The sequence below is a fragment of the Pezoporus flaviventris genome, unplaced genomic scaffold (genome assembly GCF_033815535.1).
Source record: "Pezoporus flaviventris isolate CSIRO_AGI_PZ_B2104156 unplaced genomic scaffold, CSIRO_AGI_Pfla_v1 ptg000007l, whole genome shotgun sequence".
Classification (NCBI taxonomy): domain Eukaryota; kingdom Metazoa; phylum Chordata; class Aves; order Psittaciformes; family Psittacidae; genus Pezoporus; species Pezoporus flaviventris.
The window spans coordinates 70,719,900-70,741,348 of record NW_026892555.1 but is presented as its reverse complement, the minus strand read 5'-3'; the positions used below and the strand labels follow the sequence as shown (position 1 = coordinate 70,741,348).

Here is a 21,449-nt window from a genome sequence, read left to right as displayed (position 1 = left end):
TTTCATCCCCTTTAACAGCTGATTTGTTGAACAAGCATTTCTAACTCTTTGCCCCACTCTGCACTGGCACAGACGCCAAACCCATTAGATATTTCGTAACTCATGCTGGGGGGGGGGGGCAGGGAGGAGGTCATGGAGAGCCCATTGGTTCTTCTGCATGATCATATAAGGCAACATACACTTGGCAGCATCCTGCAACGATTTCTGGGGCCCAGTTTTATCAAAACGTCAGGTGAGTCTAGTTACTCTGAGCAGCTTATGGCTGCCTAGGGTACAGAGAGCATGGAACGTAACAGCACATGGGAGTCAGGTCTGCTGCTGCCATCATTAATCATACAGAATCATAGACTGGTTTGGATTGGAAGGGACCTTAAAGATCATACAGTTCCAATCCCCCTGGCATGGGCAGGGACACCTCCTGCTAGACCAGGTTGCTTAAAGCCCTTTCAGCCTGGCTTTGAATACTGCCAAGGACAGGGCATCCACATCTTCTCTGGCAACCTGTTCCAGTGCCTCACCACCCTCACAGTAAAGAATTTCTTGCCAATATCTAATATAAATCTATGCTCTTTCAGTTTAAAGGCATTCCCCCTTCTCCTATCACTACATGCCCTTGTAAAAAGCCCCTCTTCAGATTTCCTGTAGGCCCCATTTAGGTACTGGAAGGCTATATAACTGCTATGCTTTGCAATAGCTCACTTGTGTAAGAGCCTAAGTCTCTGCGCAACCCCACAGCACAGCCTTTGGAGGTCTGGTCAACTTTCAAAGTGAGTGAAAAGGAACTCCCCCCCCCCCCCAACAAAGACCCTGCTGTCAAGAACGCAGGCAGCCTGTCCGAGGTCACTCATTGCCTTTGAATTGACTTCAACAAGGGCTGGCTGTGGGTACGAGCAGTACACCCTGCAGAGGTGCAGGGCTTACAGAAAGAACCAGCACACATTGCTGTAATCAAGCCCTATACCATTTTACCCTATTCTTGTTGCCTTAAGTCTGGCTTCAGTCATGAACCTTTAATCGTTTTTAAACATAGAAAATCATGTTGATACTTAAGCACAAGTTTGCCCCAAAGAAAGCTTACTTTCATATTCACCCCACACCACAGAAATTTATCAGCCAGGTATTTTCAGTGGCGTCCTTTTGGTTTGGTTTTTTTTTTTGTGCACATACCAGATTATATATTCTTCTTGACATAAAAGTTAGGCCACACTTGCTGATACAGACCATGAGCACATTCCAAGCAAATTGTTTGTCTCGACTAAAGGACATACGTTCCTATGCTGGAAAAACCTTAAAATCCACAGTCCTCACCTTCCCAGTCACCTGGCAGAACCAGTCTTTGAAAAACAGATTAGAAAAGGGATTTCTAAGAAAGATGATGTTTAAGCTATAACTTGAATTGGGCATTTTCCTCTCAGCTGTAAGATGTGTTACATCTCTATGTGATAATCCTGGTTTTCTAGTACGTAAACTCCTGAAAATTCTTCTAATGTGCAGAAAATTACACTAAAACCTTAAACTAATTCTACACTTGCTCAGACTGCTTAACCTAAATTTGCTGTAATAGTGTTAGCCAACTTTTAAAATCCATTTGATTTTTAAAGAGAAAGCCAACATTTGGTCAGCCTTCATAATTCTTCCTCTAATTAAGACCAGCTAAAAACTGAAAAGGGCACCAAGTTGTTGAATCATAAGGAATCCTAAAGCAACAGAAGCCTTTGCCAGGAGAACTGCTGTATCGCAAATACACGCCATTTTACTCTTGCAAACAAGTCTTACCTCACCCTTGCTCTGTTTCTTAGCCCCGGAAACGTTACGGATTTAGACATTGCTTGGTGATTTAATTATTTTTATTTTTTAGAAGAAAAGTGAATTTCTGCATTCACTCCTAAGATGATAAAAGCTTTATCCAGAGGATGGAGCTCATAAAATGCAAAATTAACTTATATTTTGCCCCACCTGAAGCACTGGAAAGAGACAGAAACAAAAGGTTAGGACACTTTTATCATTAGGACAAACAACGGAAGGAAACCAAAAGCTGTACTGCCTGTTCTCCACCCTCTCACTACTTTGATAGACACCAAAAATACAACCTTGAAGGTCAGGGAAAACCAAAAAGCTAAAAAATTGAACACACGTCTCTCAGAATTGTTTGCAGACAAGAAGGCTGCATTGTGTCAGCTATTAGAAATTATCTGCCATCACAAGACAGATCAAAGGTGCATGGCTCATCAGAGACAGGGCACAAATCAGGTCCCTGTACTTTAAATGGGAGTTGGAGTAACTAGGGCTTTATCTGAAGGAGTTAAATGGATTTCATTGCAAGGGGTGGGGGGATATCTAGTCCCACAATCACTAAATGCACTGGTGAAGTAAGGCTGTTAAAAGGTTTCTTGTGAAGTTCAAATCCAGGCAATCTTAAGAATTCAGGGAGCAGTCTCTGGCATTACAACTGCCTCCCCCTTTACCACACCACTGCTACCACACTCTTGGAAACCAGTTTCATAAGCAAGGGGGCTTTTACCTCCCTTTGCTTTCAGAAAGCGCAGAGACATGCAGTAACACTGTGCTCTCAATACAGAATTTATCAAAGCAGACAGATTTTAAAAAGAACACAGGCCCCCCCATCAGTCACAGTAGTTACAAACATTACATGCGTTGCAGATGAATGGCAATTTCTGATCTATCTATAGGTGACACTCTTAAGTGTCCGAATAAGCAGAATAGTTTTATTTCAGACTTGAACACAGCAGTCATAAAGCCCCATTAGTGCCCTAGAGCTTTCCATGTAATCAGATACTGAAAGGCAGTTCTCTCTCCATTAAAGCTGACCTTGCACAGTGACATTGTACTTTTATCTCAAAAATTAGAGATACTTACTTTTGAAAATAATCTTCCGAGCAGTATTTCATAACAGGCAGTATAGCTTCAGTGAGCATGGATTGTTTCCATCTCTAAGTATACTCTTCCCCTTTACATGTCAAGCTGCCTTTGGAATTTCATATTTGATTTTGGTTAAGGTGTTAGAATTTGAAGTTAATATTCTGATGCTGCAAAGACACTGTTTTCACTGAACAACTGTCATTGTTATGGCATGATTAAGAACTAGGCTACCTAATAAATCACCTTTCTTAGCTGGAAAGCTCATTAGTACTGAGACTATTTAAGGGCCCACAGCCATGTTTTGACATTTGGGTATAACACCTCCACTGAAAGGTTCAAAAGATTCTTACGTAAAGCTAAATACATTTAAAACATGTCCCCTAACAGGGGAAAAAATAAGCAAAACCCAAGGATGTGCAGGAAGCTGGTGGAGCAGCACAGGCAAGAATTCAACTCAGCCACATTAAAAATGTCATCCAGAAGCTATCAAAAGAGCCTTTGCTGGTAAGTATTAATTTTCATCCTTCTGCTCTCTTACATCTTGACAGAAGCGATTTAGTCAGATTACAAAAGAAAACATAAAGGCAATAAAGTTACGCCAGAAAACATGAGCTCATCCCAGTACCTTACAGTTAACTTGTATTGATTAAGTTAGAAGAGGGCATTTCAGATCAGTAAGATCAATTATGACCATTAGCTCAAATGGGAGAAATGAGCCACCTAGGAGGCAGAGGACTACCCGAGACCACAAATCTCCCCATACCTGTTGGACAATAAACAAGTACGTATACAAAGCAATTTAAAAACAGTGAAATCTATTACATTTGGCTGCTTTAGCAACCTGCTTACACAAAGGATGGGGATGGTGCAAGCTGCTGAGTAAATACATTTACAGAGGAGAGAGTGCAATACCTGCAGGATGTGGGGCTTTTTTTTTCTCACAAAAGACATGAGACATGCACAGAAGAAACGAGCTCAGGTACCTGGGAGAAGCACCTCATCATGAGCAGATGCTGAGACACTGGTTTCCCCTCTGGCATCTGAGTTTCCCAAGCACGCCATTTCCACCGGGAGCATTGGAGACTCACGAGCTCAAGCCCCAGCAATGAAAAGCCTGGACAACACTGTCTCCACAACAGGGCTTGCAGGTTGCCCTCCTCCGGGAGGCCTCTCTCAGCCCATGCAAGGTGCTGCTCCTCGTGGGCAGTCTCCGGCGAGGCTGTTGCATCAGGCTGCCAGCAGCCAGGCGCTCGGCAGGCAGCCAGCCGCCCCGACACAACCCGAGTAGCCGCACCAGCACAGAAAGTATGTGTGCCGCCGGTGACATCACCTCGCTGAGCCGATATACCTCCGGGGCAGCGTGCCAGCAGTAAACAAACACACTTGCCTCCTGCTGACAGAGCAGGCACTCGGAAAGGGTAGTGATGCCCTTGTTGCTGACCACCCCCAAAGTGCGCCGTTTCACTCCACCCGTAATGGTGTGATAGCTGCAGCACAAAGTTTGCTACAAGATGCCCAAGAGTGCACACCCCCGGAAAAGAAGAGCGGGCATCCCTACGCTACACCTCTTGCATTACTTAGACAAAGCAAAATGTGTTCTTTTTGATAGGCAGCTCAGCTTCAGTGGTAGTAGGAAATCGTAGACTGGTTTGGGTTGGAAGGGACATTAAAGATCACCTAGTTCCAACCCCATGCCACAGGCATGGACATCTTCCACTAGACCAGGTTGCTCAAAGCCCTGTCCAACCCGGTACATCCCTTAGAGTATTGAGGACAAAAGTGAATTTAAAACTACATTTGATTTTACAGTTTATTTCACCGCATCTCCCTCTCCCTATCTCATTTGCGGTGAGTTTCTTAAAGTCATCACTTTAGGCTTATACTAGTACTAACCTAACTTGTTCTCCAGTAAGTAAGATATTAAAAGGTGAGGGACGAAAATTCTCTTGCGCTGAGGATATGGAAAGAAACAATAGAACCTCACCACCCAGATGCCCATTTACTCCTCCCCCTCCTAATGCCTTGGACAAGAATTGAACAATAACAACAAGAAAACTAGCTTCTAATCACACCCTAGTCTTCTAGTCTACCCTAAAACACACCTTGTGAATCTCCTCCCACCCCTCCCCATGATAACTGGAGATACAGATCTTAAAAGAGAAGCTGGAGGAACACTATCCTTCTATCTTCAGTATGAAAAAAAAAACACTTTCTCAGATGTCATACAACCATACAGCTTCAGTCCCCAAGGGATGGGTATGGTGTGCCATGGATTATCTCAAGCAAGGAACCCAACCCCACCTGCTCTCTCATTGCAGCCACTCTGCTTCAGTAACCATGCCCTCCCCAGCATGACAAGTTCATTGCAAACCTGGTAATAACCATTTTTTCCACAGGCCACAGAAGAAAACTTGACTCAAATTTACTTTGACAGTTACATAAATAAGGAAGATTAGTATTGTAATACTTCTTATTCAGGCTTACTTTAAAATTCTCTATTTTTTCTACATCACCACTTGTAAAACTTCCAATGAATAAAGACCCCAAGGCAAACCACACTACACAACCAAGACAGAGGATTCCTTCCCTATACTGAATCCCACCGCAGAAATTTACCCAAAGGACACACTGAATCCTGAGATTTAACAGGATCAAAATCCCATGCTTGTCAACTATGAGATATTCAAACTTTCTTTACTCATATCAGGTGGCATTAGAGGAACACATTTAGTTTTAAACATGTCCAGAACTTAACATTTGCAAAACTGATACTAGAAAGTTGACATGTAGGAAAGAAAATAAAAACCAACAATAAAAAAAAAAAAAAAAAAAAAAAAAAAGAAAATCCAGTCACCTGCAAATATGTTCCTCTGAACATGCAATGTTTTAAACCAGTTTTGGCCTGTTTCTTCTCATTTCACTCATTTCACTCAATCACCATTAGTAACCTTATTATATACAGTCTTCCTGCTAAACTCAATCAGTTTGTCTATTTTGTCTTCCTGTAGCTTGCTGCAAATCTCTTAAATTATCTGTACTAAACACCAACCTACTTTGTCTTCTCTTTTAGCTTTTCTTTTTGCTTTTCTTCAGAGTTCTGTCAGCCCAAGGATTTGGGAACTAATATAATGAGGGAAGTTAAACTTCTACACAGCTATTATGGGTGCCCTCCTAGTAGCTGTGCTGACAAGATTCATCACCAAATACAATGGAAGCCCTCTCCAAAACAAGACAAAGGTACTGCAATGAGCTAGGCAGGAACCAGGGGCTCTCCTCGCTGTGTAAGGGTAGTCAGTGTAAATCTTTTTGGCACTAATGGTGGGTTTTTTCCTAAGGCTGGACAATGACAACAACATTTATACAAAGCATGAGAATTCATGAATGTCTGGCAGTATTGTCTCTGCAATACAAACAACACTATCTATTTTTCACTCTGCATTTTCAATTCAGTACCAGCTGGATTCTTCCAAAACACAGGTTAGTTCTGATACACCAAATAACTGACTCATCCCAGCCTGACCCCACAACTGCAGCATATCACTAGTAGCACCAGCTGTTACTAAACACACTCCTCCTTAGCTATAGAACGAATAACAAAATCGCCTCAACCTCCTATGCCTATCCTTGGGCAGATATAAAACAAAATATATTAAAAGCAAGTAGTAATAATAATAATAGTGGTGGAGGAAAGTGCTACACAAGATTATTTCTCTGGGCTAAATCTTAGGGATCATAATACTCATACTCATTCAAAAGTCTGTCCACATTTACATAGACTTGCATTTTTTGGACCCAGGCAGTGTGCTAGAGAAGTTTCCACCACTGCTGACATTAACCATCTCTATAAAAGTTCATGTGTTAATTACTAGCAAAGTACAGGAGAGCATCTACCTGAAGAGGAGGCTGCAGTGAAGTGCAAGCTGGTAGTTACTCTGGATCCCTCCAGTTTCAGTGGGAACAAGGTGTCTGTACATACAGGCAGGAAACCCAACGCCAACTGATCCACAACCACAGCATCTTCATCATCTTACTACAGGCACGATTTCCTACCATGACCAGCCAGGAAAGGCCAAAGGATGAGCTGGATGTTGACAAAGGACAACCGCTGCCAAAAACAACTCATAGCACCGTCTTCTTCCTGCTGCCAAAGCCACCTGGTAATGGAGCCAGAGGTACCACATGTGCAAAATACATTTCTACAGACAACGACAATCATCCCACAAGTATACACACAGAGAAAGTGCCAAAGTTGCATGTCTAATACTGCCACTGAAAGACAAGGTGACAAAATGCATCTTATTCATGCTTGGCTTCAAAATCTTGAATAAGAAGTAGCTGCACAAACTCAAAAAGTACACATCAAGTACCAATGAAATTACTGCCCATAGACTTCATGGCCAGGACTACAGCTGGCACTATTTGCTGATGATAGGAATATAAACGGAAAAATAGGCTCTGAAACATGCTTCAACGAAGAAAACCCGGAAGTACTGAGCAAGACAAGAAACCATGGTAGCCTCAATGGCAGGTTAAACCCCTCTGAAGTCCGAGAGTAAACAAATTCTGTTGGGCTTACAGTTTTCTGTGGCACAGTATATTTTGCTATCATATGTCAAGGCCACTCCTAGGCAACGCAGGAAAAGTCCACAGAACTTGTCTTACTGCTGAGACACATTCCAGATTAACTTTGGTGGCACTGCAGAGCAGTGCACTCAACCAAGAGGAACAGAGGCTGCAACACCAGGGTGCTTGGAAGAGAGAAGAACCAGCAGCATCCTTTGGGACGGGACAGGGAGAACAAGTGCTGGAGCCCATCACTTCTATAGAAGGCCTCAAAGTGGCATCTCCACCTGAATGCAGGTCTTTGACTAAAACCACCACTGTGCTCCGCAGCTCTGCCCCTTGCTACTGGGCAGGTACAAACGCTGCAGGCCACAAACTGCAAAGAACCTCTCAGTGCAAATTATTAAATATTTGTGAGTGCTGAATGTTTTGCTAAGTGAGACACAGCTGAGGAGGCTGCAGTTTCCTCCACCTCTACCCTCCACTCCTGAAGGGGAAAAAACAAAACAATAACATTACCTGTCCCATCCTAAGGATGCTCTCACTTCCTCTTGGTGTTTTTACAGATGGTAAATAATTTTATTGTTTCTTCACCTTCTTCCTTAACACTTTAGAAAATGCCACATAGTTCTGATGTATTTTTGTTCTCTAAGCCTAGAGGCTTAACTACAGCTTCTGGAAGGACTGCTGGAGAAATAACTTGACTTGCTGTTTATTAAATGCCAAATCCTAACTGGCTGTTGTTAACTTTTTGTAATTTCTATAGGTAGCTGAAGTCTGTCTACTCCTTTACATCAGTGGATATTAGTATTCTTCAGCTGAATAAAGCTTGCTCTTTCCTATCACATTTAATTTATGCAGTAGCTTTTGGGGAATAGAGGTAAGAAATCCTACTTCCTGCTCTCTGTTTAGCAGCTTTACGAAATTTGCCCAAGTACCAGAATCACTGAAAAGTGAATACTAATTCATGGTTTAGAGAAAAATACTTCTTGTTAAAGAAAGCAAGCTTATCAGCATACCTACACATAAGCAGTTACTTAATTACTTCTAGGAAAAAATACTATTCCATCTGCACTCAACTTCTTACATCCATTTCATATGAAACCTGCCTGTTTTGAAGACCCCTCACTTTATAAAAGGTATTCTCTACTCCTCAATCTTTACAAGATATTCTTCTAAAATAAAAAGCTGAACAGTTATAAAGCATCTGCTTGTGTAAAAAAAGAGTGATTCAGCAGGAAACATGCACTTGAAATACCCTTCACAAGAAAGAGCTTATTCATGCAGGGACAGTTGGCAGGGATATCTCAGTCTCCACTTGAATGCTCTTTTTCCAGCTTGTGTTGAAGGGATTCAGATGCCTGGGAGGAAGCTAATCACCATTTTTATAGGCTGTGGAAAGCAGTTCAGGTTCAGAATTGCAAGTGCTTGTACCAAAGCTCTCCCAGTGAAAAGCCAAGGGCTATAAGTTAATGTTCAACAGAAACTGGCAAATCTGCTGCACAGACTGAGCAATGTGGTCAGGTATGAATAGGAAGCGTATACATAAAATAACACAGTAGGTATGGTTGCTCAAAGTTCAGCTGCAGAGTTTAAGGCACAGTACACTAAAAAGACAGGGATCACCTAATACATGAAATATTTTAGCCAACTCTAACCCTTCCACAGTTTCTCCTCATGATAAATACGTATTAAACCAGTTTTGTTGCAAGCCTATCCATTTTCTTTCTCTTGCAAAACACAGGAACAAAAGCTTTAGATGTGCTAGTAGGTATAAACTGAAGTCAGCAAGCTGTCTGCAACTGGAAGCAAAATTTGCCATAGCCTGTTGCAAGTATCTTTATCATCAATGTAATCAAGTCATATCACCAAACAGATTCATATCTTAAATGCAAACAGTGGCCCTGCAAGTTGCTTTTGGATACAGGTTTACTTTATGTTTTTCATCAGTTCCAGTGCCAGTAAAACTTTAATAGAAAGTAATGGGTAACAGAGTTTAGTGTAAGAGTAAAAAGGCAAAGCAAACAGCTGCCACAGAATTTAAACCCCCACTTTATGTTAATAATCTAGTCTATTTATTCTGTGACTAAGAAGACTGCATGGGAGTTAGTTCAGCCCATGTCACAACTCCCTTTGAAGCTCTTCACGTTATATTTTTCTATGTACTATTCATAAATCAGTTACTGAAATATGTCACAGCTCTTAAAACACTGGTACTTTCAAGTTCTTGGACATCATATTTCATAAGCTGTGAAAGAGTATAGATGCTCACACTTGGACAGAACAAACACAGAAAACATGATATAACATCACGCTTATGGTCCCTTCCATTTTCAAAAAGATACCAAAGCAGCAGGTATCATGCCTGTAAGGCACATTGCCTCCCTTCAACACTGCAAAAAGACAGAAGTGCTACAGCCCAATGCAGTATTAAAGCCCACACCTAGGCATTATGGGTTTCAGCTCTTAATTCACGCAGCTAACATACATAACATTTCATGGTCACAGGGGTAGGCAGGATTAATAATGCGCTAAATACCTACCTCAGCAAAAAAATCAGACTTTAGGAATGCTGGACTTTAGAAATTGCTGTCACTCACATGATATAGGAAAAAATTCCAAACAATCTGTGGGTGCAAAAGGGATCTTAACGTCAGAAAGTACTGGGAAAAAACATTAACTAGGTCTTCCTTCAGAAACAGTCAACAAACTGCCAGTGCCTGGAAGGCATTCTCTTTAAAGATAGCCATTTTGTACATTAACTTGGACTATTTCGCATACAGATTTTTGTCTCAAAGTGGCTGAGGGAGAGACACGAATCAGGTGACACTATGAATCCCTCTGCAGTACTACAATATTGATAGAGGAAAAAAAGTCTAAAGAGGAAATAGGAAAATGCCAGGCTGCAAAGCTGGCATTCTGCCATCAAAATGCAGCATTACCTGTCTCTTCAATATATATTCAAACTTCATAAGCAGCAGTTGCACATACTTTAACACATAAATTTAGACCACTCGGGATGTGTCCCCCCAAAAAATCCCTTGATTAAAGGGGAATTGTCCCGGGTTCAGCAGTAGCAGTCATTTTTCTCCTTCTTAGTAGCTGGTGCAGTGCTGTTGTTTTCACTTTCAGCCTGGGAACAGCACTGATAACACCGATGTTTTAGTTGCTGGTCAGAATGTTTAGTCTGACCAAGGACTTTCTGAGTCCCATGCTCTGTCAGGGAGGAGGGGAAGCCGGGAGGAAGCAGAGACAGGACACCTGACCTAAACCAGCCAAAGAGGTATTCCATACCCCAGCATGCCATGCCCACTATATAAACTGGGGGCAGTTACCTGGAAGAGCTAGATGACTCTCAGTTGGGCTGGGTATCGGTTGGTGGGTGGTGAACAGTTGTATACTCTTCCCTTGTTATTTCCCTTATTGTTATTATTATTGGTGGCAGCAGCAGTGATTTGTGTTATACCTTAGTTACTGGACTGTTCTTATCTCAACCCATGGGAGTTACATTCTTTTGATTCTCCTCCCCATCCCTCCGGGAGCAGGCGGGGAAGGGGGGGGAGTGAGAGAGTGACTGCGTGGTTCTGATTTACGGCTGGGCTTAAAACTGTGACAGCAGTATATACAAATAGCCTCAGAAAAAGTCACCTATATAGTTCTGCTCCAGGATTTGTGCATCCCAAGGTAGGTGAAATTAACAGTATCATTCTAAATAGAATGAAAAACAGAATTTATAAAAACTCCACTGTATCCATGCAAGCATGACACAACATACTGCCTATGCTTGCAGAAGTTTTAGACTGGATAACATGGCAACCTGTTACTTTCTATTTTCAACTGAAAGCAAAGCTTTAACAAACTGAAGACTTGGGGCATGGTGAGGGAAGTAAATTAAAATACATTCCCTATTATATTCTGGGACTTGTTTGTGAAACTTAAATAGTCTTGGGGATCTGCAAGTCATGAAATTCCAGTCTTGCTGCCTTTGGCAAACAAAAGAAGCTGTTTTTTAAAGGAAAAGTTAAGAATGTCATATTTGGCAAATATTTTAAGTGATACATTCATGACCTTTTTTGTTTCAACAGCCTTGCGCTGACTGCATTACTATTCATTCTGCACTGAAGAACCAACATTTGAAGATGACCTTCAAGGACTTGGCTCCAAATTAAGCCATGGGGAACCCTGAAGGTAAGGGATTCACTGATTAAGACGGCACTCTCTATTACTAATAATTTCAAAGCAAAAAAAAAAAAGTCCCTGCTATAATAGTAACTGTCTTCTTTAGGCATCTGAACTGACAGAAATGGTCAAACAAAGACTTTTTAAGATTTATTTTAGCTTTCATGTTTTGTATGGTCCTGCTGAATTACAGAAGCTAAACTATTGCACCAGCATTACCATGTCTAGTTCAGGACTTCCCTTCCCCAGATGAGCTGTCATGCAAAGACAGACTCCCACAGCTGAAGTTGAGCCAGAGCCCTACACCTTTCTTATGGCAGCCAAAGATTTTTTTAAATGCAACTTTAACATTACAAATGTTGAATTAAATTTCAGGACTTCACTCCTCCCCACTCCCAGACCCAGTCTGGGCTACAAGGCTTGAGATGCACCACAGGTCCTTCATCATCTCCATCCATACGTCGAAGGGCAGTTGTGACAAAAAAATTATTTCTTCAGCTCTCCTCCTCCTTTTTTTTCTTTTTTTTTTTTTTAATTACATGGAGAAATGGCAACACGGAGGCAAAACCATCTCTGCATTCCCACAAGGATCTTGGATTGCCACCCACTGTTTCTTACCTTGGTGATTCAGGGAGATGCGGTTAGATGGTTCTTGGAACCCTGGTTCCACCAGATCCCGCCGACCATGAGCTGAAGTCTGATCTACATTGTCCTAAAAACAGAAGAGCAGAAAGTCTTATCAAAACCAGGCATTCTGTACTCCCTGTAAACCGCACTGCCCAGAGCCAAACCACTCACACTAAAAAGAAAATAATCCCTGCCATACCTCTGAAAGGAGAAACCAACGTCAGAGAAGAAAGGGGGAAAAGATAGGGAGACAATAGACTGTCACATTAATACATGTGGCATGAATCCAGAATCAATGATATGCTGTTGTCTCATCTATACACCAGTTTGCATTGCAAACTGGGAAACAGCAATGTAAATGTACTTCCCAGTTTAACTGAAGTTTCTTCTTGCATCAAACTATGTAGAGGCTTGGGGCTTTGTTTTCTTTAATTCCAAGTCTGTGGTTTAGGGGGTTGTAACTAATTAACTGGACTGAAACAGATCCAGTAGTGAAGTACTAAACCTCAAGAGGAATCAGAAGTTCAGTTTAGACAAATATCCATGGCTCTGGATGCCAACCTGTTTTTTTATTTTCCTTTTTTTCCATATTAGAACTCTTACAAGATTAGGTTTCAAAAAGTTTTTACAGACTTAATTTGGCAAAGTCTAAAATACCACAGTTTCTCACAGACCTTGCCAAAGAAGACAACCAAGGGAAAGCAGGGACATTGAAATATGAACAAAAAATAAGAAAAGCAAGATAAATCTCATTGTGTTTCAGAAGTATGAGAAGGAGGTTCAGAGCAGGTACAGTTTCACAAAGTTGATACACTTTTGCATATACCAGTTAAGGATGGGTATGGAAAAAAAGAAGCAAGTGCACAAAGTTGACTGCACTGATATACCACGAAACATAAACTGCTGTAGTGATGATATACGTGACTTTATACATGTTCCTGCTGTGCACAAAGTGTGGGATGACACAATGGCATGACCCACATTTATGTTAAAACATAAGAATCACTTCACGGCAAATGACGCTGTAATTATGGCAGAGCAATAACATACACACAGTGAGTGGCAATTTCACTACGTGCAATTGTGAGCTTTCAGCCCAACATTACTAGCTTACAGAATATAAGCTGATGCTCAAAAACATAATGGATGTAGTGTTTGGGGCTGAGAACTGTATACAGTTACACAGGATATGAAACACATTACATTATCTCTTCTCGGAGAGACTGTCTCAAACAGCAAATACTCGAGCTTTGATTCAAGTACTCAAGCACCTCTCTTGTGCGCCTTCACCAACAGGAGCCCACAGGCGTTTATAAGACAAGAACTGTCAATGGCGGTATGACTAAAGGAGGTTTTTACAAGTAAACAATATATGATAAGATACATATGGCATCCATCTATATGCCAGATAAAACTGGAACCACTCAGACTTCTGCCTCTGTACTGACCACCTCCCCTTACAGTTCTTTACATCCTTGCCACTGATTTTCATGACATGGCTGTTGTTTCACGAGCCACATCTAATCTCACAAGTTTCTGTAGTTCTTTCTTAGGAATCAAACTCAACCAACCAAACACATCTACCAGCACAACCATATTTGTTCTTACTTTATTGAAACATGACAGTATTTGTTAGCTCTTTCACTGCAGCTAACCGAACATGTATTAGGAAACAAGGAACTCCTGAGTTCCTGTCTGTCAAATCCCTTGTGACTGCAGGGTATCACATCTTAACATTATTACTGCTTTTGGAGCACTAGTCGTTTTCACTGGATGTATCTCATTTTCCCTGGGACACCACACAGTCAGCACTGACCTGGCCCACAGCATCTCAGTTTTAAATTTCAGGCAGGAAATCTGGGACTCACAGCACAAGAAGGCAACTCTGGAAAGCACATAGAAAATTAAGAGTCTGCTTCCCATGTAATTTTTCCAAAGGTTCCAAGGACAACAAGAGGGATGAGATGCTTATCTATGAGAAGTTTCAGTAAAAACTTAGAACTGAAGCTGATTGATCTCCCTACAAAGGCTGAGAGGTGCGCATCGCAGGCATGGAGAACACAGCAGAACCTCCTTCCTCCTAGCACAGAGCTTTTCTTTGTGTTTCCCCCTATGCAGTTCAACATCAAATATTTTTATTGGATAGCTAAAACCCTACAGATGCAGTTTAGGAGCATTAGTTCCACTTCCCGAGGAAGAAAGGCCAGACGTTCCTATGCATGTATGCCGTTGCATATTGCCTCTTGGCTGGGAAGAGCAGCAGGGCATCCCAAGAGGAACGAAAGGTGGAACAAGAAAACCAGTTATAAATTAGTTGCTGCACACCTAAACATGCTTTCAGTTGTTCCAAAACATAAAAGTCCTAACTGGAAGGCAAGATTCATGCAGTAGAATCATAGAATCAACTGGGTTCTAGAAGACCTTTAAGATCATCAAGTCTAACCATTGCCCCAGGACTGCCAAGACCACCACTAAACCATGTCACTGAGGGCCTCATCTACACGGTTTGTGAACACTTCTAGGGACGGTGATTCCACCACTTCCCTGGGCAGCCTCTTCCAATGCCTGCTCACCCTCTCTGTGAAGAAATTGCTCCCAATATCCAATCTAAACCTCCCCTGGTGCAGCTTGAGGCCGTTACCTCTTGTTCTATCACTTGTTACTTCAGAGACCGACCCTCACCCCACTACAACCTCCTTTCATGTAGTTGTAGAGAGCAGTAAGGTCCCTCTTGAGCCTTCTGTTCTCCACACTAAATGACCCCAGTTCCCTCAGCTGTTCCTCATCACACTTAGGCTCTTCACCAGCTTTGTTGCCTTTCTCTGGACCCAGTAATACGTAGTAACAGAGGTGAGATGAGGCCAAGCTGCATCTTCTTACCTTTGGGTTTCCCACAGCAGTAACACACAAAGACCTTATTTCAGGCTTACAGCTGGCTGCAGGCCTGAAACTTTTCAATTAAAACAGATTATTTTTTTTTATATATATAAACTAGCAATTGCCAATAATTTGCAGGAATAGGATAGACCCTCTCTGGAATCACCTTGCAGCTGTACCAGAAGATGTTGGTATAGATGTAAGGTGATTCCAGAGAACTTTTTCACAAAGCTTAAGCCAAAGCCATGTCAAGATGTATCGAAGTCTTCAGCAGCAGAGGTTTCCATGACAATGACTGCCAGCGCTGCTTTTACAAAGCTGACACCTCTATCTCCTTCATTAGGTGCAAACTCCTCCCCAGAAGGTCCAGAGAACTCTCCTGCAGCCTGAGCAAAGTGGGGAGCCAAAGGTTTCCTCCGGACACCAAGGGCCAGCAAAACCCTAGTGCTGAAGTAAAGCAAGAGACATGCATAAACAAAGCCACACCTGCTAAAGCAATGTAGGCAGCAGAGGAGAAAAGGTAAGGGCGGTGTGATTTAAAGGGCTCAGGCTAGTTTCACATGACCCTCCAGAATCTGTTTGTCTCTGCTGTGTACAAACACTGGCACTAGGCCAGGTGCAGCACTGATCAGACAGCCACTGCAACAACAGTAAGAGGAGAAAGGTTTAAAAAGGTGTATAATTGCTCTGTGCCAGCAGGCTCCTTGTTAGACTCCAGCTCGGACTGAGGCCCTCAGCAGGGTGGTCACCTGCTTGGATCCATCATCTTCCTGCTTGCCACTGCTGAAACTGGGCTCCCAGGAAGTCATGTGTTTGCTCTATGTTTTAATCCCCAGCTCTCCCTCCCCTTCCAATAAATGCTCTCAATATGAAATTAAAGCATGTTACTTAACTCACTGTACCATCCAGCTATTGTAGTATTTTTAGAAGCTAGCTGAGCATTAGCCCTCGCTGACTTGTCTGCATGTACTCTTCTCTCAGTCAGCATCTGCGACCAAGGATGATTTCATCAAGCGACTAGCAACAGTGCTATGAGGATCTGAAGCAGGGTTTATTTTTTATACATGTCATATCCAAACACACCATCATTACAGGTTATATTCCAGTGTCCTTCTGCAAACTTCTATTGCACGATGCAAAATGCTCGCATCATGTTAAGAGCCAAAGTCCATTCATAGACAGTGTTATCTCTGTATCAGTAACCAGGACAATCTGGATTTATTTTTCAATCTATAACCAAGCCTTTCAAGTTGCGCTCCTTCAACTACGACATACAATGTTCGCTGCTGTTGGTGCTAGCACGATAAGCATTTCAGTTATCAAAGAAAAAACTAAATCTGGCCTTTTAATCAGAGAATCAGACAGCCATATACTCTAGCAGCCCTGCTGTCTGCGCATCTGCTCTTCAATGACTTCTTCAGCTCCAAGTGCTACTGTTCCCACCTGCAGCTTAGCCCAGAAGAGTGTTTATCAGGACGAGGCAGCATTACTAGGCCAACCAGTATGTTGCTACTACTCTGTTCTCTCATCCTGGTTCCTTCAGCAAAGGTTATCCACTCATCCAGGATAATCTTACAGGTAAATAGGGCTCAGAGAAGGGAGGAAGCAGATTTGAAGGTACAAATAATAAAGTACCATCTGTACTTCTCCCCCTTTCTTTGTGAAGAAAGGGGCCTGACATTAGCAGAGACAGGGTAGCTTTCTCAAGATGTCTGGAAATCCCCTTTAACTGAAGGCTTCAACTTTTTCCAACTTCAGCAGTCACTGGAAGTTTACAAGATGAAGAAAGGCTACGACTGGCAGCACGGCTTCTCGGAAGCTCCTGGGAGCATGGCCAGACCGAGGACGTCCAGACCACGGAGACAACAGTCCCTGGTTTTGGATTTACTGTAGCTGTCTGCAAACCCACACAGCCGTGCCCCTGAACAAAAGGTTCAATTGAGCAAGAGTCACGCGTACTCATGCCAGCAGTCCCACAGCGACAAATTAAGATCATGACATACTTCTGATGTTTGTACACTGTCCAGCACAACAGAAAGTCAAGTCAGGCGTGCTGACGGGTCCCACTGTGGTTCAGGGGACTACCAAGGCAGATACACCTTGGCTTGCACACAGGCACTCCTGGTGCACCAGGAGCTTGCTGTCTACCTGGCAATACACTTCATCACACTAAGGTAGGCATCTTAAAATTAACCAAGTCATTATTTGAGCCGCCTTAGCTTTTCTCTGTTGAGGCAACTTGTGTAATGAAAAATGAAGTACCTTCTGCTAGCACAGACTGAGGAAACTACTGCAAAGTGTTCAAGTCTGAGCTATTCTAAAAAAAAAAAAAAAAAAAAAAGGCAAAAAAAAAAAAAAGCAATTATTCAAATTCATTGAAGAGGTGTCCACCAGGGGCTATGCAAGAGCAGACACAACTCCAGGATCCAGAAGCAGGAAAGGGATACTCCGAGGGACACTCTCTTCATATCTGCAACTTAGCCAAGGAACACAGAGGTAAATGGACATTTCTTTATCCGACCCAGTACTGCCATTTTTAACATGCTTCTGGAGTCTCCTTAGGCAATGAACAGATTAGGCAGCATTTCTTTTGACGACTGCCTTGAATGATTCTTCACCTCCCAAGCAAAAGACTTTGCATTTATGTAATTTTCTGCACTGTTTTCTAAGCTACACTTTTTTATACCATGATTTGCAGTTTTTATTTACTTAAAGCATCAAATATAACACAAGGAGAAGATTTAATTATGGTGAGTGCTGAACTGCCAGCTATTCATCGAAGTAAACTTCCCTATAACTTGCTGGTATCCATGTCCATCTGCAGAGTTTCTGTTTCATCACCTAGTGTTACTCTTAGCCTGTGAAGGCAAACACGTAGGCTATCACAGGAAGAAATCCACCTGACAGATCCAGAACAACGTTCAAGCTCTAATCCAAATTCCACAGTTAAGATCAATTAGCAATGCATAGGATGCTCCTTGCTTACAAGATTTAAGTCACTGGGCTTCTTAGTGGCTAAATACAGCAGCAAAGCCTGCCACCAGATAGCAGTTTGGTACAATGTATTTTCAGCCTGCTGACACCCCAGAGCTTGAGGAAATTTGTCCCACGTACAGGTCATGAGGAAAGAGCAAGGCTCCTGGGCTTGTCCAAAGTCAGTGCTTTGCAGACCATGTCAAGTTTACTCAAAAACAGTTAATGTTTTTTTACTGTGTTCTGCCAGAGCGATTAACATGTCACAGAGATAAAGAAAATACAGGCTTTGTACACTTGGGGAAAAAAAACAAACAAAAAACCAACAACAAAAAAACACCCAAAACAAACGAAAAAAAACCAACACAAAAAACCAAACCAAACAAACAAAAAAAACCAACCCAAACAAACAAAAAAACCCAAACTTTAAAGCATTCTTAGACAACCCACATGTCACATAATTATAGACCTGTAACTAGGTTTCCTGCCTCTTAACTATAGTCATTTAACTAAGTAAGAGCCAAGTGAAAGGCTTAGTAAGTCAACAGAGTAACCGTGAACTCAGAATTTTAGCATTCATGCTAAGAGAGCTTGTACAAACAAGGGCTTAAAATAAAGCCACTTAGCTTTGTCAAAAATCAGGCTCTCTCTCCTTAAGCAGCAAAGCCAGTAAGTGCATGAATCCTCCTGATTTTACAGTACTGGCTGTCAGGACAGAGCGCGATAACCCTAGAGACCAGGAACAAACAAACCCATCTTGGGATTATGGGAGTAGCAAAGGCAGCAGCACATTCCTCCTGACACACTGCAGCACCTCCAATCCTCAGTGCCGCAATCACTGACAACATGCAATAAACCTGGCAGGGCACACAGACCTACTGCCATCCTTACACTCATACCACCCTCAGCAGACTTGCCAGCCCACCACACCACATATACAATAGCTACAAGAAATACAACATACCAGGAACTAGCAAAGAGAGAAGGAAAATGAGAGTGCCAGACAAGACAGACCTGCGTCTGTGGTCTCTGTCTCTGCAGTGGCAGGGAATTTGTTAAACGAATCATAGGAATTATATTACACCCCATGATACAGGCGAAGGCCGAAAGGCTTGCCAGTCTGACCTTGGAGGAACTTCTCTCCCGACCCCTGCCTGGGTTTCAGTCACCCACTGACCAGAAAGTCCTTCAATACAGCAAAAAAGTGGGGGTTTGGACCCTGTTGTCAACACCAAAATCCTGTAGTGTGTGTGCCTCAAGTCAGTGAAGTGTTTCTTCTACACTGAGAAAAACAGCTTTCCTAAATGCATGGACAGATATAGTTATACAATCTACGGCTATAGCTGAGCCAGAACGTTATTTTTCTGGAGGTGTTTCAGATTTATTTTAAGGGGTATTACCAGTTACAGGACTTATTACTACCTGCATTGCAACTATCAGGGCAGTACTGCTTCACACCAAAACCTACTGTTACCGACTAGCCACCTTCTCCCATCCCCCTTTACCCCCCGCTTTCGGAAAAAAGTGCATCCCAATAAATAAATATAAATAGATAAATCTAATCTAGCAAGAGCTAGACTATGATTAGCAACCTCCAATAGTATCTGGTTTATTCATAAAAGGCTTTTCTCCAGCAAGGCAGGAGTGAGCATACCAATCTAGCTGACAGCTTCAGCAATGCACTTGTACAGCAAGTATACATGCTAGCATTACAGATTCAGGTTCTCTAGGCTGGTCTTTACAAAACTGGCATTAGCAAGGTTTTAAACTCTGCCGAACCCAGAATTTGGCAAGAACTATGTCAAATTAAATTTCTCTCACTAGATGCAGTCCTCTCTTAGTAGTCACTCACTTAGTAGACACAGTCCTCACTTAGTAGACACTTCCACAAGAATTTTGTTGTCTCCCAGTACCCTGCACAGAGAAAATGGATAGTATATTCCAGTGTGCACTTTCTGGACCAGACTGCCATTTATTATGGTAGAAGAAAATTCAATGCATCATGGTTGCTGTCTTTTAATCAGCTAGCAAGGAGGGAATCCAAGTGGCAGGCTTAGAAATGCTAAAAGCTTTGTTCTATTTTTAATGAGACTAAAACCACTGTGGCTGTTAGAGACAGTTTACATAGTTTATAGCTAACATAAAGTCTTGAAATACAGAAAAGAAACAAATGCAGAAGGTTCGTGGTGAAAGCAATCACTTCTTCGAGCTGTCTTCAGCTGGAAAGACTGTACAAAAATGAAGCACTTCCTGATTTTGCTTCTTTTTTTAAAACATAAACTAGGTCCCCTAACAAAACAGCACTAAGTGAATGAAGTTTGGATGAGGAAATTCTTCACAGCAGAAAATTACACTCACATGGAAATTCTGTTTCTTCTGCTGGTGCCCATAGATATTGATAATGTATCTTTAGCTTGTACTTAACAGTAAGTTAGCCTTACCTCCAAAGTCACTTTCACTTGCAAGGACTGACATTGACAAAGCTACCAAAACCCTATTTTACTGCATGTTCCAAGCTCTTTGGTGGAGTTGCTATTAACCAAAACCAATAAAGTCCCTGAGAAATCTGTTTTCTGTGAGAGCTGTATTTAGCAATAGCAATTGAATTGAGAAATGGAAGTTTTGTTACCCTGAGAAAATATAAAGCAGACTAAAGTAATATGTCATATTCCTCTTCTTTTTTAAGAGGCTTTCAGTGAGATTTTCTGTCATTCTGTTATTGATGATCTCATACTTAATAGACTATGCTACTTAAATTGAGTAAAAAGCACAGCAAGGCTCTAATGAACTTAGCAATCCATACACGTTAACTACTATAACTGGATGGTGCTCACACAGTCAAAGGGAGTAATGCAACCCAGAATGATGTGCTGTTGCTCACAAAATCTTTTGCCTATTCAAGAACCCTTACCAGGGTCACCCTCTATGTTTTGTCCAAGTTTCTGAAGCACATGATCAGACTATATTCCTTCCTCATCAGAAGGATGAAAAGAAACATAATGAGAATATTTGTACCCAGGTGCTATGAAAGATTTCAGCATGTCACAGAGCTGCTAACACACCCATCCATTCTGACAAAGCATCTTCAAAACTGTTTTCTTTCAGCTTGCACTGAAATTAAAAATCTTTGGCATGTTCTTTCAGGGTAAGTTGTAACACACAGAAAGAAGGTACAGGATATTTGATCCTCTTCAACCCACTGCCCTCCACATGCTCAGACCTGTGAAATACAAGGTAGCTCGTCTGTTCTACTTGGCATCAAATCTACTAATGCTCTAGTTATAGCAGCACTGCAGGCCAGCTGCTTCCAAGAATGCTGGCTTTGGGAGTCAGGTTTTGACAGCACCCTT

General features: G+C 42.0%; 1 protein-coding gene across 6 annotated transcripts in view; it reads right to left on the bottom strand.

Annotated features, from left to right (window-relative positions):
• GRB10 (growth factor receptor bound protein 10) overlaps positions 1 to 21,449 on the bottom strand; it is a 147,272-nt gene that overhangs the window by 72,301 nt on the left and 53,522 nt on the right. For 5 of the 6 annotated variants that reach the window (XR_009742643.1, XM_061449153.1, XM_061449152.1 and 2 more), the window contains one exon: positions 12,241 to 12,334. Coding sequence is in view for 3 of the 6 variants with exons in the window: in XM_061449153.1 (XP_061305137.1) it covers positions 12,241 to 12,334 (94 nt within the window). In the remaining 3 variants the exon portion in view is untranslated. Of the gene's footprint in view, positions 1 to 12,240; positions 12,335 to 19,063; positions 19,083 to 21,449 lie in introns of those variants that run through there. The other variant, XM_061449156.1, reaches the window with a different exon arrangement.